This window comes from Spermophilus citellus (assembly GCF_964194105.1).
Source record: "Spermophilus citellus genome assembly, chromosome: X".
In the NCBI taxonomy this organism is placed as follows: domain Eukaryota; kingdom Metazoa; phylum Chordata; class Mammalia; order Rodentia; family Sciuridae; genus Spermophilus; species Spermophilus citellus.
In genome coordinates this window covers 13,852,077-13,869,930 of record NC_138190.1, presented here as the reverse complement: position 1 = coordinate 13,869,930, position 17,854 = coordinate 13,852,077, and the positions used below count along the sequence as shown (strand labels likewise).

General features: G+C 36.5%; 1 protein-coding gene across 6 annotated transcripts in view; it reads left to right on the top strand.

The window, feature by feature from the left end:
• Positions 1-17,854, top strand: part of ADGRG2 (adhesion G protein-coupled receptor G2) — a 113,395-nt gene that overhangs the window by 64,390 nt on the left and 31,151 nt on the right. The window contains exons 4-10 of one of the 6 annotated variants that reach the window (XM_081277085.1): positions 5,535-5,570; positions 8,004-8,051; positions 8,149-8,172; positions 9,709-9,747; positions 11,809-11,850; positions 14,329-14,382; positions 17,583-17,638. In XM_081277085.1, coding sequence (XP_081133211.1) covers positions 5,535-5,570; positions 8,004-8,051; positions 8,149-8,172; positions 9,709-9,747; positions 11,809-11,850; positions 14,329-14,382; positions 17,583-17,638 — 299 coding nt within the window. The remainder of the gene's footprint in view (positions 1-5,534; positions 5,571-8,003; positions 8,052-8,148; positions 8,173-9,708; positions 9,748-11,808; positions 11,851-14,328; positions 14,383-17,582; positions 17,639-17,854) is intronic. The other 5 variants (XM_081277086.1, XM_081277087.1, XM_081277088.1 and 2 more) reach the window with 5 other exon arrangements.

Here is a 17,854-nt window from a genome sequence, read left to right as displayed (position 1 = left end):
GCCACAGCCGAAGGGGCCCCAGCAAACTTCCAGCTGATTGGCTCACTGTGGCCCCAGCAAACTTCCAGCTGCCAGCTGATTGGACTAGTATGTGCAACAAAAAATCATTATATCAGCCTTTCTATCCTCCTGAAATGTCCATCCGTCCTTTCTCCCTATCTGTTCCTCAGACGCAAATAGTTTTTCCTCAGATGTGAGCGGTTTTTCTTCCGTCTCACTCATCTCCAGGGACAGGCAACTTAAAACAAAAGCGAAACAAAACCAAAGAAGAATCTTAAAATGACTCTCACCCTGCCGTCAGGGGCGAGCAGTTTACCTATCACTTACCCTCGGTCGTTCCTCATGCAGGCCACCAAATGCCGCGGGCCACCAAATGCTGCAATCTGGGTGGGCACAATTCACCAGCCACTTATCAAGCAGAAACGAACTTTATTTTTAGAACACACGCTGCACCACAGGAGCTCTTCAGGAATTCCCTCAGAGCCCAACTGCCACCACCGGCTTCCCACGAGCCTCTTAACCTCCTACTCCTCCTGCTCTTGAGGCCTACTGGCTGGGTCATGTGGGCGGAGCCAAAAGAGTCCCCCAATAAGCATCACCGCAGAGGAGCCAATCAGCTGGCAGCTGGAAGTTTGCTGGGGCCATGGTGAGCCAATCAGCTGGAAGTTTGCTAGGGCCATTGTGAGCCAATCAGCTGGAAGTTTGCTGGGGCCCCTTAGGCTGTGGCTCTCAACAGCTGACCTCTGTGGATTGCTCCAGCACTTCACCTTTGCACTATTTCCCTGAGTTAAATTCCTGCTCTTGAACTGCCTATCATAGGTTCCTGGCTTGATCCCCGATGATGGAGATTTCTTCTTCTTCTTCTTCCTCTTCTTTTTTCACAATGCTAGGGATCAAACCCAGGGTTTCATGCTAGGCAAGTGCTCTACCATGATAGAGATTTCTTAATGATTTCATCAGTTCATCTAAAAATACTTTTGAACAAGACACTGGACTGGATTCTTGAAGGAAAATAAATAAAGCATCAAGTTTCTTAGTATGTAGTTGGAAAAATAATTTATCCAGTGTGCTATTGTTTGAATTCCTGTGAAAATCTCATGTTGAAATTAGAAGGCTATCATGATGGTATTGAAAAAGTGGGATCTTTGAGAGGTGACTAGGTCATGAGGGCTTTGCAATCATGAATAGATGAATGCTGCCATTCTCATGGGAATGGGTTAATATCTCTCTATCTCATGAGCTCACTTACCCTTCTGCCAGGTTATGACACAGCCAGAAGGTTCTCACCAGATGCAACCCCTCAATCTTGGACTTCCCAGCCTCCAGAACTATGAGCCAAGTAAATTTTTATTGTTTATAATTGACCCAGCCAGTGGTATTCTGTCATAGTGGCAGAAAATGGACTAAGACACAGTGTGAATGTTAAATAATATATATCAATGCCAAGTGACTCATGTAGTCAATTATTACTTTAAGATATAAAGAGGAGAGAGCCATCTCCATCTTCTTCTGTAGTCAGAGCATGCTTTAGAGGACCAGAGAATTGACATAAAGGGGTCATCTTCTAAAACTTCCAATTTTATAAGACAGGGTGAAAACTTACATGGAAAAGGGACTTTGTGGGTATAATTAAAGTTAAGGACCATAGGGAGATAGGAGATAGGGAGATTATCATGGATTACCTGGGTAGACCCAGTCATCATGTGAGTTTTTTTAAAGTGTGATGAGGAAGTGAATTGGAGTGCTGGCACATGAGAAGGACTCCCCAACCCTTTCCCATTGTCACTGGCTTTGAAGATGGAGGAATGAGGAAGAAACATGGGTTGCTTCTAGACTTAGCATGGCCCTCAATTTGTCACAGCAAGAAAATGAGAACCTCAGTCCTGTAACTTCAAGGAACTGAATTCTGCCAATAACCCTAATGAGCAGGAAATATATTATTTCCTAAAGTCTCCAGAAAGGAATTTCACCTATCATCACCTTGACCTTGACTTCAAGCTGGAAAGATGTGTACTAGACTTATTACCTGTAGAACTCTGTGATAACAAATTTGTGTTTTAAGCTGCTAAATTTATGGTACTTCATTATAGCAGCAAGAAGAGTCTAATGCACTGAAGTTCTCAATTGGAATTATTTGGCTGGTGTTACCAGCAATGCTATTAAATTCAAGAATGGATCGAGTATGGCAATGATGTGGGGTAATGAGGGCTGAGTTCTTTGGTATATTGAGGCAATGACAGTGGGATATTCACATGGCAGTGCTGGGACCACACTTGGCCATGTGAGAATGGAGTTCAGGAGGTGGTGGCAATAACTGAAAAAAAGTGCCAGGGAGGTGAGGTAGGGAAAAAGACGCCATGGAAGGAGGTCAGTTTCTTGAGTTTCCAGTTCCTCTGGCTCTGCTTGGCTTCCATTCTAAGCTTCTGCTCACCAAACTCCTGCTCATAATTGGTGGGCTTTGTCTTTAAAAAAAATCACCAGGGAGTGACATTGAGTAAATTTTATAGATGGATTACAATAATTTTATTTATTGATTTAGACTGACTTCAGTAAATGAATAATGCTTTAACTTTTGCTCTTTATAGGTTTGCAAAGGAAAATCTGAAATTTTTAAATGTTTTTCCTTCCTTTGTTTATGAATCTTTTTAACAATGGAAACGTTTTGTCTCCTAAGAGTGGCATGGAGCTCAAATATATGACTCATTGGAAATGACGACCACCTCTTTATTGTTACAAGTGGGAAGTGAATCGGAAGAGACACAAGAGAAACATAGGCTGATGTTCAGGAAAGTGTAAGACCTGTGAGGATGTCTTTATCTTGGATCAGGAAGACTGATACAGAACATCATAATGAGAGAGAGAAAAAGTGAATAAATGTTAGTCACCAAGCAATTGGGTCCCCAAAAGCAAGCAAGAAACAAACAAAACCAAATGGAAAAACTGCCAAAAGAAAAAGTAGGCAGTAACAATTTAACCCATTTTTTCCTGTCATCCCAGATGTGGAACACATATAAGAACTTACCACTTATGGTAACTTTGAAATAATATTTGACTATTTATTATGCTTACAGAATTGAAAACTTGGGACTTTTTAAAAAATATATTTTTTTTAGCTGTTGCTGGATGTTTATTTTATTCATCTCTTTATATGTGGTGCTAAGAATAAACCCCAGTGCCTCACACACGCTAGGCAAGTGCTCTACCACTGAGCTACCACCCCAGCCCCCAAAACTTGGAACTTAACGGGTTAAAAAACTGAAGCTTTAATTTACTAGATTCCTTCTCTTCATCAAAGCAGATTGTTGTCTATCCTTTTGGGAGCTGCCAGGAGCCCTATAAGTTCCAGGCTACATGCCCAGCTCTGCCTGCAATCAAAACCTATGAAATTTACATGTTGATCAAGTTTAAGCTCTTACTTATGAGTCCATGCCTGTCAGACCTGTCTACCCAGGGATGGCCAATCAGTTTCATGGGTTTTCCTGGAAAATTGAGTCTCTGCTCTGGCTCTCTTCTTACCCTTGGGTTGCCCATTTCCTCTAATATCCAAGAAAGAGGTGAAACTGAACCCCTTTCCCTGTGAGTATACAGCTTTGGGTCAAAAGATTTGGCAGTAAAGATTGGAATTGTTAGTGCCTATAGTTAGTCATGGGGTGAAACTGTTAAGGAAGCTGTGTTAGGTTCTGTTGCTCTTCAGCATCACTCTCCATCCCTATTCTCTGGTACTCCACTATCCCCAAGTACCTTCATCCTGTTCCCTGCCTTTGCCACACCCCTGCCCCACTCGGCTTCACCTACCCAAACTAATAAGTGTCATTCTCAGAGAAGCTCATGATGGTTTTCCCCAGTGCTTTTCCACATTACCCAGTATGGTAGGTGTTTTCTAGATGATCAAAAGAATTCAACCAGTTCAGATTAACTTATACTAACATGTGAATGACTGATTGCCCCTAGTGCTCCCAAGAATATTTTAAAAATTAACCCTTTAAAGGTTAACTCAATAGATTTTGATCAATAGAATATAGAAGTAGCATGAGGGATAGGAAAGGCAGCAGAATACAACAGACACTAGTATGGCAGTATGTGTAAACGCGGATGTATAACCAATGTGATCCTGCAATCTGTACACGTGGTAAAAATAAGAATTCATACCCCATTTGAATCAAATATATGTATATGATATGTCAAGATCATTGTAATGTTTTGAGAACCAATAAAAAAATCAATTGAAAAAAAAAAGAACAGAGATTAAGGAAGAGGTCATTCTAATTACATTAGGGTACTAAGACAACTAACCACTCTGCCCATATTTGCCTTATTGGCTGCAGGGGAAGTGGGGAATTAAGCATCATTCAATCCTGTTTGAAAGCACAATTATGATTTTAATTATCCCTGAAAATAATAAGTACCCTGCCATCATTTCAGGAAAATAGGCTCCCATGTGATAGTAGGTATATTTCATTATGCAACTTTAGTTTCCAAACATACTTATTCTTTCCTATTAATTGTATGTCAGAATACCACAAAGAAAATAACAATTCTTTTATAATTAATTTTTTTAACAACTTATAGCACCTCACGTGAGGGAAGGTTTGGGGAAATAACACTGTTGTGTATAGCAAAGGGTACTGTAAACTAATTTAAGTTTTCTATAGGGCATTTTGACAACCAAAATTCATGAATTTCTGAAAGAATGAGCCATGTGTGTATCCAAAAATCCAGCATTATTTGTAATGAAAAATCGTCCACATCAAAATGCTCATTAAAAAGGAAATTTGTCATAGATAAATGGTACATCCAATCATTGAAATGCTATGCATTTATCACAAATTTGGAAATTTGTTTAATGATATAAAACAATAAATAGTTTTGTGTAATATGATCCTTCTTATTATACAAATAAATATATACATATGTATGTAAATATACATTAATATACATATGTAGATATACACATGGAAAATAATATATACTAAAATATTAATGTCATTTATTTCTGGTGGCAAAATTATAGGTGGCTTTTCTTTTCTTTTCTTTTTTGTTTTTTGTTTTTCTGTCATTTCTGAAGTTTCTCCAGTAAGATTGTATTATTTTACATAGAGAAAAAAAGAGAATTACTTTTAAGGGACATGAGCATTTTCTCCAAATTAATAACTCAATAGCTCTTGTAGTTTGTACACTGAGAGGTGTCTGATCAGATTGAAATTATATACAAGAGGTGGCAGAATAAGCATAGCTTACATCTGTGCCAAAAAGAAACACAGTTCATGGAAGTTTAATTTATGCAGATGTACACATTTACTTCTACACATTTTAATGAATATTAGGCAGTAGCTGAAGTTTTTAGTCATCATTTCTAAGAGATGTCTTTGGAGAGAATTCAAAAGGACTGATCAATGTCAAGAATAATAGTAAATTAACATACTGCCCTCTTTTGGTAGCTATTTACAACTCAGATTCATTGCCACTAAAGATGTTCATCTCCTACAAATTTGTGCATAAAGTAAACTAATTTAAATCACCTTTTTCCTTGACAGAAAATGCTGATAATTCCAGTTTGTTATCACCATCTGGTAAGACTGTTATTTTATGACTTTGGGGAATTTCAGGAAAATATTATCCCAAAAGTTCTCCACACAGTATGGCATGTAGTCAGTTATAGCAAAATTGTTTTTCTGCAAGTAGCTTAATTAAGTTATGTCATTAAACCTACACCTGGAAAATCAATAGCAAACATAGACAAGAAGACAGCCATATTGATTCTTCTGTATTGCCAAACAAAGCTGGGAAGTACAACACTGGCAAATAAATTGTGGGTTTACATCATGGTAGCTGCTTAAGTTCTTCAGTTCTTTTTGGTAGTCTAGTTCACGAATTTTCTGAAGAGTATCAAGAACTTAAATCTGCCAAATGTTTTTATATTTGCATGATGAGATATTCTCTTAAACATGCTTCCTCAGTACCCTCATTGAGTATTTCTCAAAAGGCTTCCGAAAGCTTAGCACTTGCTAGAATAGGGAGGCAAATAAATTATAGATAAATTAATAACTAGAACCCATATTGGCAGGAACTAGGAACAGGATCCTATTTCCAGATTGATAGCTGCAATGGAACCTTAGGGATACAGTAGCCCAGCTCTAGTCCTTAGCTGATGAGAGAATGAAGCCCATAGCACCTCAGTAACTTGTCGAAGACCTCACAGCTTCTTGCTCCACATCATACAGAGGCAGCACATGGCTTCTCTGATTTCTTCCTGCTGTACCATATAGACTAGAATGCTCTCTCATGATAAGAGATGAGCCAACTCACATTTTATCCTTAGTTGTGTGAAAATGAGCTTCTACTGTTATTCATTTAAATGGAATTAATAATGACAATTGTTTCTTGTGCACATACTACGTGCCTAGAAGTCTTCAAACATCTTCCCATTCCTCTCAGTGTTGCAGGATAGGAATCATTATATGCATGTTACAGATGAGGCTCAGCAGGGAAAACTTGCTCATGTTCATACATTCTCTGGAACCAGACTATTAGAGTTTGAATTTGGCTACCACCCTCCCACCCCCATTGCCAGCTCTGATTTGGGGCAAGATCCTTCACCTTTCTATGCCTCAGTTTCCTCCTCTATTAATTAGAAGAACAGTACCTGCTTCATAGGGTATTTGTGAAAATGAAAGGATACATGTGCCTGGCACAGAGTAAGCCCTTACTAAATTAACTATCATTAGTATGAGTTACTAAGTTATGGGGCAAAGATCTGTACCTGGACTGCATGCCACCAAAGCCCATGCCCTTTTTACCATGCCAATTTGTCCCCTGGTTATTAAGATTCCAGGGTAGAGTAGGCCAGTGTATTTTTCTTTTAGTAGAATAACTTTCAGCGAACTTGATTATGATGATATCTGCAAAATCTTGTTTGCAGAGAAGAGGAACAGGGCTTTGCGGGTACACACTGGCACTAGTCACAGCCTAGGTTCTGAGTGCCCTGGGGAAGAGCCAGTGTAGCATTGAAGGGCAAAGACAGCTGTGCCCATAAGCCTCTTCTTTGTGTGATATCATCATTCATTAACATTTGGAAGAATGAATAGTCATTAATTAAAAACCAGCTCTGACCAATTATTTTGTTCTGCCCCAATAGCAAAGGAGTCCGTACCTGCACTTTGATTTTATCCCTCATGAACTGTCTTACTCCTCATGAAATATCCTTGCCAACTTAAAAAAAAAAATAAATGTAGCAAATGACAAAATATGGAAGCAATAATGTGGAACAGACAGGGTGTGTGTATTTCAGCCAATGCATGAGCAGTCTAAAACAGACAGGCCAGCCAACCATCTTGACACACCCAAAGTTTGTCCATACCAGCTGAAAAATCAGGCTTCAAAAGGCTTCCAAAAGCTTAGCACTTGCTAGAATAGGGAGGCAAATAAATTACAGATAAATTAAAAACTTGATTTAGTTGTAAAATGTTTGTGTTTGTTTTTCCCATGTTTAGGTAGAGGTCAAGCCACTAGATCTTTTTAATATTTAAACATGTAAGATGCGTGTAGTAGATTGACCTCTTAACCTAAATAGAGTCACTCCACAGGAAATTTATTACTCAATTGATTGTCTTAATAGCAGCCATATTTTAAAATAGCTTACTGGGAAATTGTGTTAGGTAGTACAATATTGAGTGGTATCAATTTGTCTTTATAATCCTAAATTCACTGTGGGATGAGTTGCCAAGCACCGTTGTAAGCCAGTATGTGAATATATTTCATGATTGTAGTTCAACACATTATTTTAAATGTTTTCTAGAATTCTCTTGGTTGAAAATTTTGAATGTAATATTTCCTTTATTTTGGTGTGTTTCCTAAGATTATTTCCATGATATTCCATAGGTAGTAGCAGGCTTTGTGATCATGGGTCTCAGAGCATGTTTTCTTTTTATAGTTATACCTCAGAAGTTCTAATACATAACTGTTTCAAAGTATTTATTTTAAAATTTTCTTTTTCTCTCCTGCAGCTGAATCATTTCTTGTCAGTTTTGTCCCCTACTCCAATGGTACTCCAGGCAAGACTTTGAAAAAATTTAAACATATATTTAGCCCAATTCCTTAAATTTTTGTTTTAATGATACCTTGTATTGTTTTTCTCCTTGTAACAAAAAGTGGCTGAAACTACAAGCCTCAATGGTAAGAATTTTTCTGGAGCAAGTGAAAACTGATAACTGTTAATATGTATATAAGTATAATGAACAGTGTGGCAGATTTCCATCTCTAAATTATTTCTGAATACATTAAATAATTTCAAAAACCCCCAAACCTGTCAACCCTTAAGAGTGACCTAAACTTTCTGGTTAAATGATAAAATTATTATGATCACAGAGGGAGCCCTCCACCACTCTTAATTGCTCTAGAAAAGAAATTTTGAGTACTCCATTTCACTTGCTCTACAACACAATGCCATAAGGTTTTGCATGACAGATGTTTAAATGTGAAAAGCACATCTAGTGACTTCAATATGATTCAGCATGGATTTGAAGGCACAGAGTATTCAAAGACAGCCTTTTTACAGATGATTTGATCGATTTTTAAAGAGTATAAAATGGGGGATAAACTGGCTTCCTCACTGTGCTAGAGAAAAGGACAGAGCTTTGTGCTGTATTCAAGGGAGGCAGGCCGGGCCGCACATTCTGTTCCATCCTCTTTGTGGGTAGATAGCCTTCCATCTTACTGCGGTCAAACCCCAACACTTTTCAGAATCGCTTAGTTAAAATAAAATCTCACCATGTGGTTGGTGGTTACCATAGTTGCAGCTTATACTGATCAAAAACTGGTTTAAATTCATATTTGGCCCAATGGGAAGAGCCAAAGGTTATAATTTTTATTTGTAATTACTTTTTACAGTGAAAAGAACATCTTCAATTTAGTTTTGTAGCAGTGTTTGGATCCGTGTGTGTGTGTGTGTGTGTGTGTGTGTGTGTTAAGTGTGATAATGTAATACCTTTTTTTCCTTAAAAAAATTCATCCAGAATAATAAATTCTTGAATGCTTTTCATTTAAAGAAATAACAATAGAATAGATTCAAAGTTGGATTTTAGATCAAACACTATCAAAAGAGGTTTTTCCTAAAAGTTAGTTGAATGTACTGTTTAAGAACTCCAAATTTAGGGGCTGGCATTGTGGCTTAGCGGTAGAGTGCTTGCCTAGCATGTGCAAGACACTGGGTTCGATCCTCAGCACCGCATTAAAAATAAATAAGTGAAATAAAGGTATATATAAAAAAGAACTTCAAATTTAAATTAGACTTAGTTAAAATTACTTTAAAAGACTATACCACCGGAAGAAACATTCAGCCTCCCCACCACTATCTACTAAAGTTGATATCAACATTAGAAATTTCATATCCCTTAGGGAATTTCATTATTGTAAAGGACAAAAACTAAACAACATAAATGAGTTTATTTAAATCTAATAATTATGGGAGTGTTGTTATGTGTTAGATATGTAACTGGCATTCAGGAAACGCATTTTGAAAGAACAAACATTAGTTCAATTAATCTTCAGGAGTGGGAGAATGGATAGTAGTAAGGGGATGGGCAGCAAATGCATACTTTTGCAAAACTAACTTCTGGATTTTAGGAAAAGTAAAATATTTCAGGAATGTTAGAAGAGTCATGTTTGTTAACCATGCCAGTAGTTACACTAATTTTTATTATTTTGTTTCAGATGCTACTTCCAGTGTATTGTCTACATTAAACAAGACAGGTAATATCAAGTTATTTCTAAATGTCATAGCTTTTCTTCTATGACTTCTTGAGTTTTTCACTTGTGTGGTCTACGGGGTTAGTAAAGAGTAGTTTTCCTTTGCTAACTTTCTTGAACTTTCAACTATTATTATTCCTTTGACTTTGACATTGAACTATAATTCTGTTGTCACCACTCTCAAACTTATGAACTATTATGGCAGTAGCACTTCATTTAAATAACATTTATTATCATAGTGATACATGGTAGCTCATAAAAATGGAAAATATAGAGAAATACAAAGAAGGAGGATAGAAATCATCTTTAATGTTAGTTTTCTAAGACTTACTGTTAAAATTTGGTATATTTTCATTTAGTATAATATATGCATGTATTTATATGCATATATCTTATGTATATGTCCCTTGCAAAGTAGTCATAGTTTATGTAGATTTTTATATCTTGCTCTTCTGACCTAATATTAAATTATAAGTATTTGCCAATATCTCTTGCTTTTAATGACTTGATAACATTCCATTGTATATCATATGTTGAACACTAAAGTTGTTTCTATTTTTTTAATAGAGGTTATTCCAGTGAACATCCTGGTGCCAATACTTTTCATTCATCCTTGATTTCTGTAGGATACATTCCAAGGATTGGACATAACGTATGAATATTTTAAGGCCCTTGACACCCATTGTCCAATTACCTTCCAGAAGGGTTGTGCCCAGCAACATTCCTTGCAGCAGTGGATGAGGTTATCTATGTCACTGTACCTTTGTTAGGATTATAGTATATTATTAATTTTTCTCTCAATTACTTAGGTTTTCTTTTCTTTCTTTCTTTTTTGGTAGCAGGGGATTGAACCTAGAGCACACTTACTCACTGAACCATATCCCCAGCCCTATTTTGTATTTTGTCTAGACACAGGGTCTCACTGAGTTGCCTAGGGCCTCCCTAAATTGCAGAGGTTGGCTTTGATCTCGTCATCCTCCTGCCTCAGCCTCCCAAGCTGCTGGGATTACAGTACACCATTGCACCCAGATTATTTTTCATTCTTGATTATTAGTGAGGTTGAATATCAGGGCAAACAAAACAATATATTTAAAGGATTATTAATGATAATGCAGTCTCTGTAATTACTACCAACCATTGCCCATGAGTCACACAGTGAAATGAACTCATCAATAGCACACACACACACACACACACACACAAATGAGGTTTTTGAAGTTGTCAATATAACATCATCATTCATAAGTGTTATCTCCAAGCTTCAAGCTTATTCTTTTATTCAGAATTTCCCCATCTGCACTAGGAGACAGAACTTTGCAAATCTGTGCCCTGAACACAGCCTCTTATAGTTGGCCATCCTGATGGCATGGATTGCTGAACCTGGTTCTCCATTATCTGGCAAATGAACCATGGGCTTTGTCTCCCAACTGTAATGTAATGATATTTTTAAGGTTTGCTTCTTTAGAACATGTTAATATTTGCCTGTGAGTTCCTAACTTTAAACAGTTCTGGTTCTGCTGTGTGCTTGTTGTGTGACTATAGTTGGATGGTTTTGACCTCTCTCAAAATAGTTTTATCTATCAGTACAATAGGGATAACTGTTAAAGCAAACAGCAGGATGCTTGACTGTAGACTGCAGTAGCAGTATTTTAGATCCTATGTGTATTGACTCACATTAATTTTGACTCTGAATCACCTACCCTTTACAACCTATCACCCAGAGGTCCTGAGAGTGACTTAATTCCACGTATCTGAAATTCACATTTGTTGGTCTAGCAGCAGTGCCTGGAAACTGGAGTAGAATTACACAAGCAGTGGGGTGTGTAATGGGTGTGATCTAACTGGGTAAACATGGGAATCCAACTCCCAGGCCCACCTCATGCCAATGCTACAATTTCTGTGCAGGTCCCATCCATTCCACTGCTGAGATGACCAATCATGTCTTAAAAAGATGTCAACGGTGTGATTTTTCTTTGCACTTCACTAAAAAATGATATTCATGGCAAAGTGTTTTTTAAAAACAAGCAACAATTGTGCTCTAATATTTAAATTGCTTCTTTGCAGAAAAAACTAAAATCACTATAGTAAAAACCTTCAATGCATCAGGTATGACTTATTATAAATATCAAGACTTTCTTCTTTATAACTAAGGTAAAATTAAACAAATGGCTGGTGTTTATGATCTCTTTCTCTTTTTTTTTTTAAAGTAAAATCTGTTCTTAATGAATAGATGTGTATGTACTGAGTATCTGAAGTTGTACTAGACATTAAGGGCTGTATAATAATGATCAGGCACAGTGCCCTCTCTCAAGAATCTTCTAGTCAAGAGGGAGACAGGTCAAAGAAGCAGGTCACAAATGTGAACATGCATGCAGATAAAGGCAATGATTCCACCAGGATTTCTCTTTCTCGCTCTCTTTTTTTCCCCTTGGTGTTGGAGATCAAACCCAGGGCTTCTTGCATGCTAAGCATGTACTCTACCACTGAACTACACCCACAACCCCACAAGCATTTCTCATGGTTAAGAGACATAGGAGGTAGGACTAGTGGTAATGAGTTTATGAACAGGATGCAATTAATGAAAGAGAGGAGTGAACCTCAAATTCTTTCTAAAGCAAAGCAAGGTTATACTTTTAAGTACCTAATACAAGACTAGGCATACAAGATATACTTAACAAAGACTTTTCTTTTCTCTTTCTTTCTTTCTTTCTTTCTTTTTTTTTTTTTTTTTAATACAGGGACTTGCTAAGTTCTCTAGGCTAAAAAGGCCTCAAACTCACCTTCCTCCTGATTCCAACCATCAGAGTATCTGGGATTACAGGCATGCACCACTGTACTCAGTTTAACAAAGCCCTCTGATTGACTTCAGACAGGGGTTGGCAAACTATTGCCAATGGGCCAAATCTGGTTCATTGCCTGTTTTTGTAAAATATGTTATTGGAACATTGCCATGTCCATTCGTTTACATATTTTCTATGGCTACTTTTCTGCTATATAGAATGGTAGAGCTGAGTAGTTGCAACAGAAAACATATAACCCACAAAGCCTAAAATATTTAGTATCTGACCCTTTTCAGACAGTTTTCTCATTCAGGATTTAAGGAGTGACCAGTAAGTAGCTGTAGTGCAGATAATGGGCCTAGAAACAGGAAAGAAAATTCTGGGTATGAAAGAGCAACAAAAAGACCCACATCACTGGAAATGGAGAGGCAGGTAGAGATGGTAAAATGAAAAGTATAGCAAGAATGGATCAATGCTTTCAAGAAAGCATTACTACCCACCATCTATATATTCTATAACATTTGCATTGTATGTATGTTATAGTGAGCTATAAGTAACTATATTTAAAGTGAAATCTTCCTCTTCTGGTGTGGGTAACATTGCTATGGAAGAATATAGAAATCTTTATCTAACTTTGGGCACCTAAATTCAGTTTGTTCACAGAATCAAAACTCTTAGCTGAAGCATGATGCCCGTACACCAATAAATCATTCTGACCGAAACCATATCACTTGCACTAAATCAAATTATAGTTTTAATAGTTTTCTATTTCTATTTCAAATAATAAGTTTTATAGTTTTTTCATAGGACAAACATGTAATGAAAATTAACTAGCAATTGGTATTGCATACATAATTCTGACCATACAGAACCTAACAAAGAGACTGAAAGATTCCTTAATATAACCCTCTTTTCCCCTTGGCAATTTGCTTAGTACATTGTCAGCATTTGCCCCTCCCATTTACTATGGATTTCTTATGCTTCACCAAAAGGATGCAATTAGTGAAGGAAAGACTCTTAGAGAAGTAAATCTTGAGCTCTTTTCAAACAAAGAGATGTACTTCTCCTTTCACTAAAGGAGAAAGTGTTTCTCAGATACATCTGTTTGGAGTTTTTGTTCTAACATGGTTCATTTCTTCTCCCATTCTTCTCCCATTCTGCCTCCTTGGCATGCTCATGTGATCTGAAGTCCTGATTAGCACTAAAACTTTTATATACTGGCCAGTATCGACCTCTAGATTGTAAGCTCCTTGAGGGCAGGGTCTATATCTGAACCTCCCAAAACCTGTAGAATATGGTAGGTGCACAGCAAATACATTTTGAATTTTGTAGTTTTTGCTCATGAAACAATATCATGACATTAATGTTATTTCATACATATGTTTGCAAAGAGAGCTAGGACTAACATTAGAGTATTTGGGGACTCTCCAATCCAGGAAGGGAAAGACAATCTTTGAGGCCTATTCCATTTAAGGTCTCTATATTTGATTTGTTACCTGGTGCTCTGTTTTATATTGGACAGGCAAAAGGTTAATTGTGAGTGAAACAAAGAAATTTTAGGAAGGAGTTGAAGGTCAGACACTGACATACTATAGAATAGTAAAGAGTCAAGTTCCATAGCTGACCAACTAAATGAAGACTCTCATTCCTTTAGTCTCTGTGAAATTCATCCAGCCAGTTTTATCCAGTTTCTTAATATTTTTGGTCCACATTTGCCTACGTTTGTGAATATTCTTGACAATGTAGTATATAATTGCAGGTGTTGATGTGCTTAACCAGCTAGGTTGTTGTTGTTTTTTTGCAGGAGTCAAATCCCAGAGAAATATCTGCAATTTGTCATCTATTTGCAATGATTCAGGTTAGTTCTTGTGTACATTATACATTACCAGATAAATTTGTTCCATAGAGAAAAATGATTTGATTTGTTTTTTCCTGTTGTGTATGTGTGTGCCTCTCTGACCTGTCTGTTTTTATACCACCTGGCTACCAAAAGTCCCTAATAAAACAAAAGTGAATTTTAGATCTGGCTGAAATTATCTTCCCATTGTTTAGTGAAAGGATGAATTAACTTCCTTAATATGAGACATAAAGTGCAAATATTTTTCACTGTAGCTTTAAATTCATAACTAATACTCTTAGTGTTAATTCATGAATAATAATGAGGCTATTACTAATTATTGAAAGTCACTTTTTGTATATAAATCCCTCAAGCTTTCCTGTAGGACCTTAAATAATATAGCTTAGAAACAGGATGTAGTCCTTTGCTAAGAATAAAACAAACCCGACTGCTAGAATGTTGAAACCTCATGTACAACTAATTCAACTAAATGCTAATTCCAGTTGTGTCCATATTGTGTTTTGCCATCTCGAACCAAGGCTGTCCACTATTTTTTAAAGTTAAGGTGGAAAGCTCTTGAGAACAAGCTATTTTTAAAATAGGAATATTTTTCTTTCTGCCATGGGCCAGAGGAATGAAATAACCACTTTTCTCACATTGATTTGGCTCTTTGGGTTCCCCACCTTATGAAAACCAATGAAAGCAAATGTGAAAAACAGAAAAATATGATGTGGCATGTCAGAAAGGGTTAGGAGATCATGGGAAGAGAGAAGAAAATGGTAGCAAGGTATTTTATGATATTAAAATCTTGGTATGTCTCCAGTAATAAACAATCATAGGTTTTTCCCCTTTTATTTTGTTCCTTTTAATAGTTTTAGAATTTGTTTGAAAAACATAGGTAACAATTTCAAGTAAAATAACTTAAGGTTGGATAAATTAGAGAACGTGAAAAAGTAGAAACACTTTCTATTGTGTGAATATGAGATTTGCTCATCTGAGCTATCTGCTGATATTATGCTCTGGGTGGAATATAAAAAGGAAATATTAGGTGATTTTGATGAAAGGAATGAATTATAGGATACATTATATAATAAATAATTATATGTATGTATACACACACACATATTGCTTCTCTTTTCTTCCTCCTTTTCTCCCTCCTTTTTTACTCTTCTCTTTACTGAATTCCCCATAAAGTCATTATTTTTGTGCCTCATCCATGTTTTAGGCTGGTGACTAATGTCTAGTTCCGTGTTGTGTCTACATATTTGATAACTGTTTGAAAATTGAACTTGTAGTCAAAAAAGAAAAACCTGGTCATCTTGAATAACAGATGCCAGAAAGCTGGTTGGTGTAATGTTTTCCCCAATTAAGTGACTGAATTGACCATTTGTTTTAGTGTCTGGTGAAAACAACCTCATCAGAGAACCAACTCTTCTGGCACCAGAAATACCATGATATCCTGCCAGAAACTAGAAACCTTTGCTTTTTGCAGGTTTCCAATGTAGGTCCATTAAAGGAAGTGGAGGCTGGTGAAGAAGCTGAGAGATGACCAGGAAGAGTCAGACTAAGGGTCAAAGGTGATGGCTTCTTGGTTGCCCTGTGCAAACCAGAACTACTGTGCTCCCAGCACATTTATGAAATTCACCATGCACTCAAGAATGTGAGGGAGAGAAATTGTGGATTTCAGTGTTCACAGACATACAGAATCTAAATATGCTTTTAAAAGCTAAAGGTTTTTAATTTTTTTAAATGGATAAGTAATTCTATGCAGAGATCAAATATATTTACTTTTAATAATTATATACTGCATTAATTGAAATTTCAGTATCAATATTCAAAAATTGAAGTTCTCAGTAGAAATAGGTCACATTAATCACTGCTTATGTGGCTTTGTCAGCCATTTTTAAATGGAAGTAGACCATAGGATACATGGCCATGGGAATCAGTTGTAGTACCTTGGGTGCAATAAAAGAGGATGAGTTAAGGAGGCGCTCAACTCTGACTCAGGGGTTGGCAAACTACTGCCTAGAGTCCAAATATGGCCAGCCACCTGTTTTTGTAGATCAAGTTTTATTGGCCTACATCCATGCCCATCTATTTACATATTTTTTGTGGTTGCTTTCATGCTCAGTGGCAGAATTACAACAGAGAACATAAAACCTCAAGTATTTACTAAGATCGGTCCCCAAAAACATTGGCCAAACTCTACTTTGGTGTATATGACATCCTTGCCCCATTGCTCAAACAGCCAGGTTTGGGTTCCTGTGAAGTGCATACTTTTCTGTTTAAGAGTCTCCATTTTATTTATTTCCAGATAGAGCCCCCTAGGTGTACCCTACAGGAAATAGGTTGACTGAAATTGAATTTAATATTTCCCAAAGTCAGCATTTTAAGAACAAGGTTTTCTGGCAAATCTGAAGAGAAAGCAAAAATGAGTTGTTCAACTGAAGGAAGAATTTTCCTGCACACTATTCAGGTTTCAAAGCAAAATCTCAGTTGTGTTTCTGGGAAAGATATTGCATTTGGTAGTTGTATTTTAAAAACAAAAACTAAATTGAAAAACTGATGAACAATAAGTAGATTTCCATAAGGCTGCTTAGCTGCTTCTTTCCCCCTCCCTCCTTTATCTATGTAATTGTAACTATAACTTTAAAAGACATTTTTGTTTTAAGTTAACATCAAAGTCACAGTTCCCCTAGATTTTGTGGGGGTTTTTTCCTTTTTGTTTTTTATTTATTTTTTTCAGTATTAGGGATTAAACTCAGGGCCTCACACGTGCTAGGCAAGTGCTGTACTACTGACGTATACCCCTTTTTATTGTATTTTGGGACATAGTCTCACTAAGTTGTCTAGGGTGGCCTCAAATTTGTGATCCTCCTGCCTCTGTCTCCAGAGTCGCTGGGATTATAGCCACCACACCTTGTTCTCCCACTTACCTTTAAAGGAAACAAAGTTAAAAAAAAAAAAAGCAGATTGGGATATAAATTTCTTCATAAGGAGACAAGTTCCTCTCTTTCTGAATTCCCACATAGAATTTCTAGTTCATATTTTCTAAAAATTATGTTGACTATCATTGAGTAGCTTACTGGTAGGCAAAAGAGTAAATGGGAGTAAAAACAAAATTGTTTATAAAGTAATTTGCTAATCTTTTCATGTGTTGTATTAATCCTCAAATTGTAAGGATACAAGTCTCAAATTTCTTTTTGAAAATTTATTTTTAGTGTTTTTTAGAGGTGAGATAATGTTTCAATATGATGAAGAACACAACATTACCCAGGTAGGTTTTAAAGTTTTTTTCTTATTGTACTCTTAAAATGTGAATTTGCATGTATTTAAAGATTTGTGGAAGGTTCAGATTATTTATCCTAATTGCATATTTACTTTCATGCCAAGTTTAAGTAAAATATGTATGATTGAATCCCTAGCTTTATGGTAAGGACTTGAATCAATAATCATAATATCTTTTTAATAATTATAGTTTAGTTTTCACTAG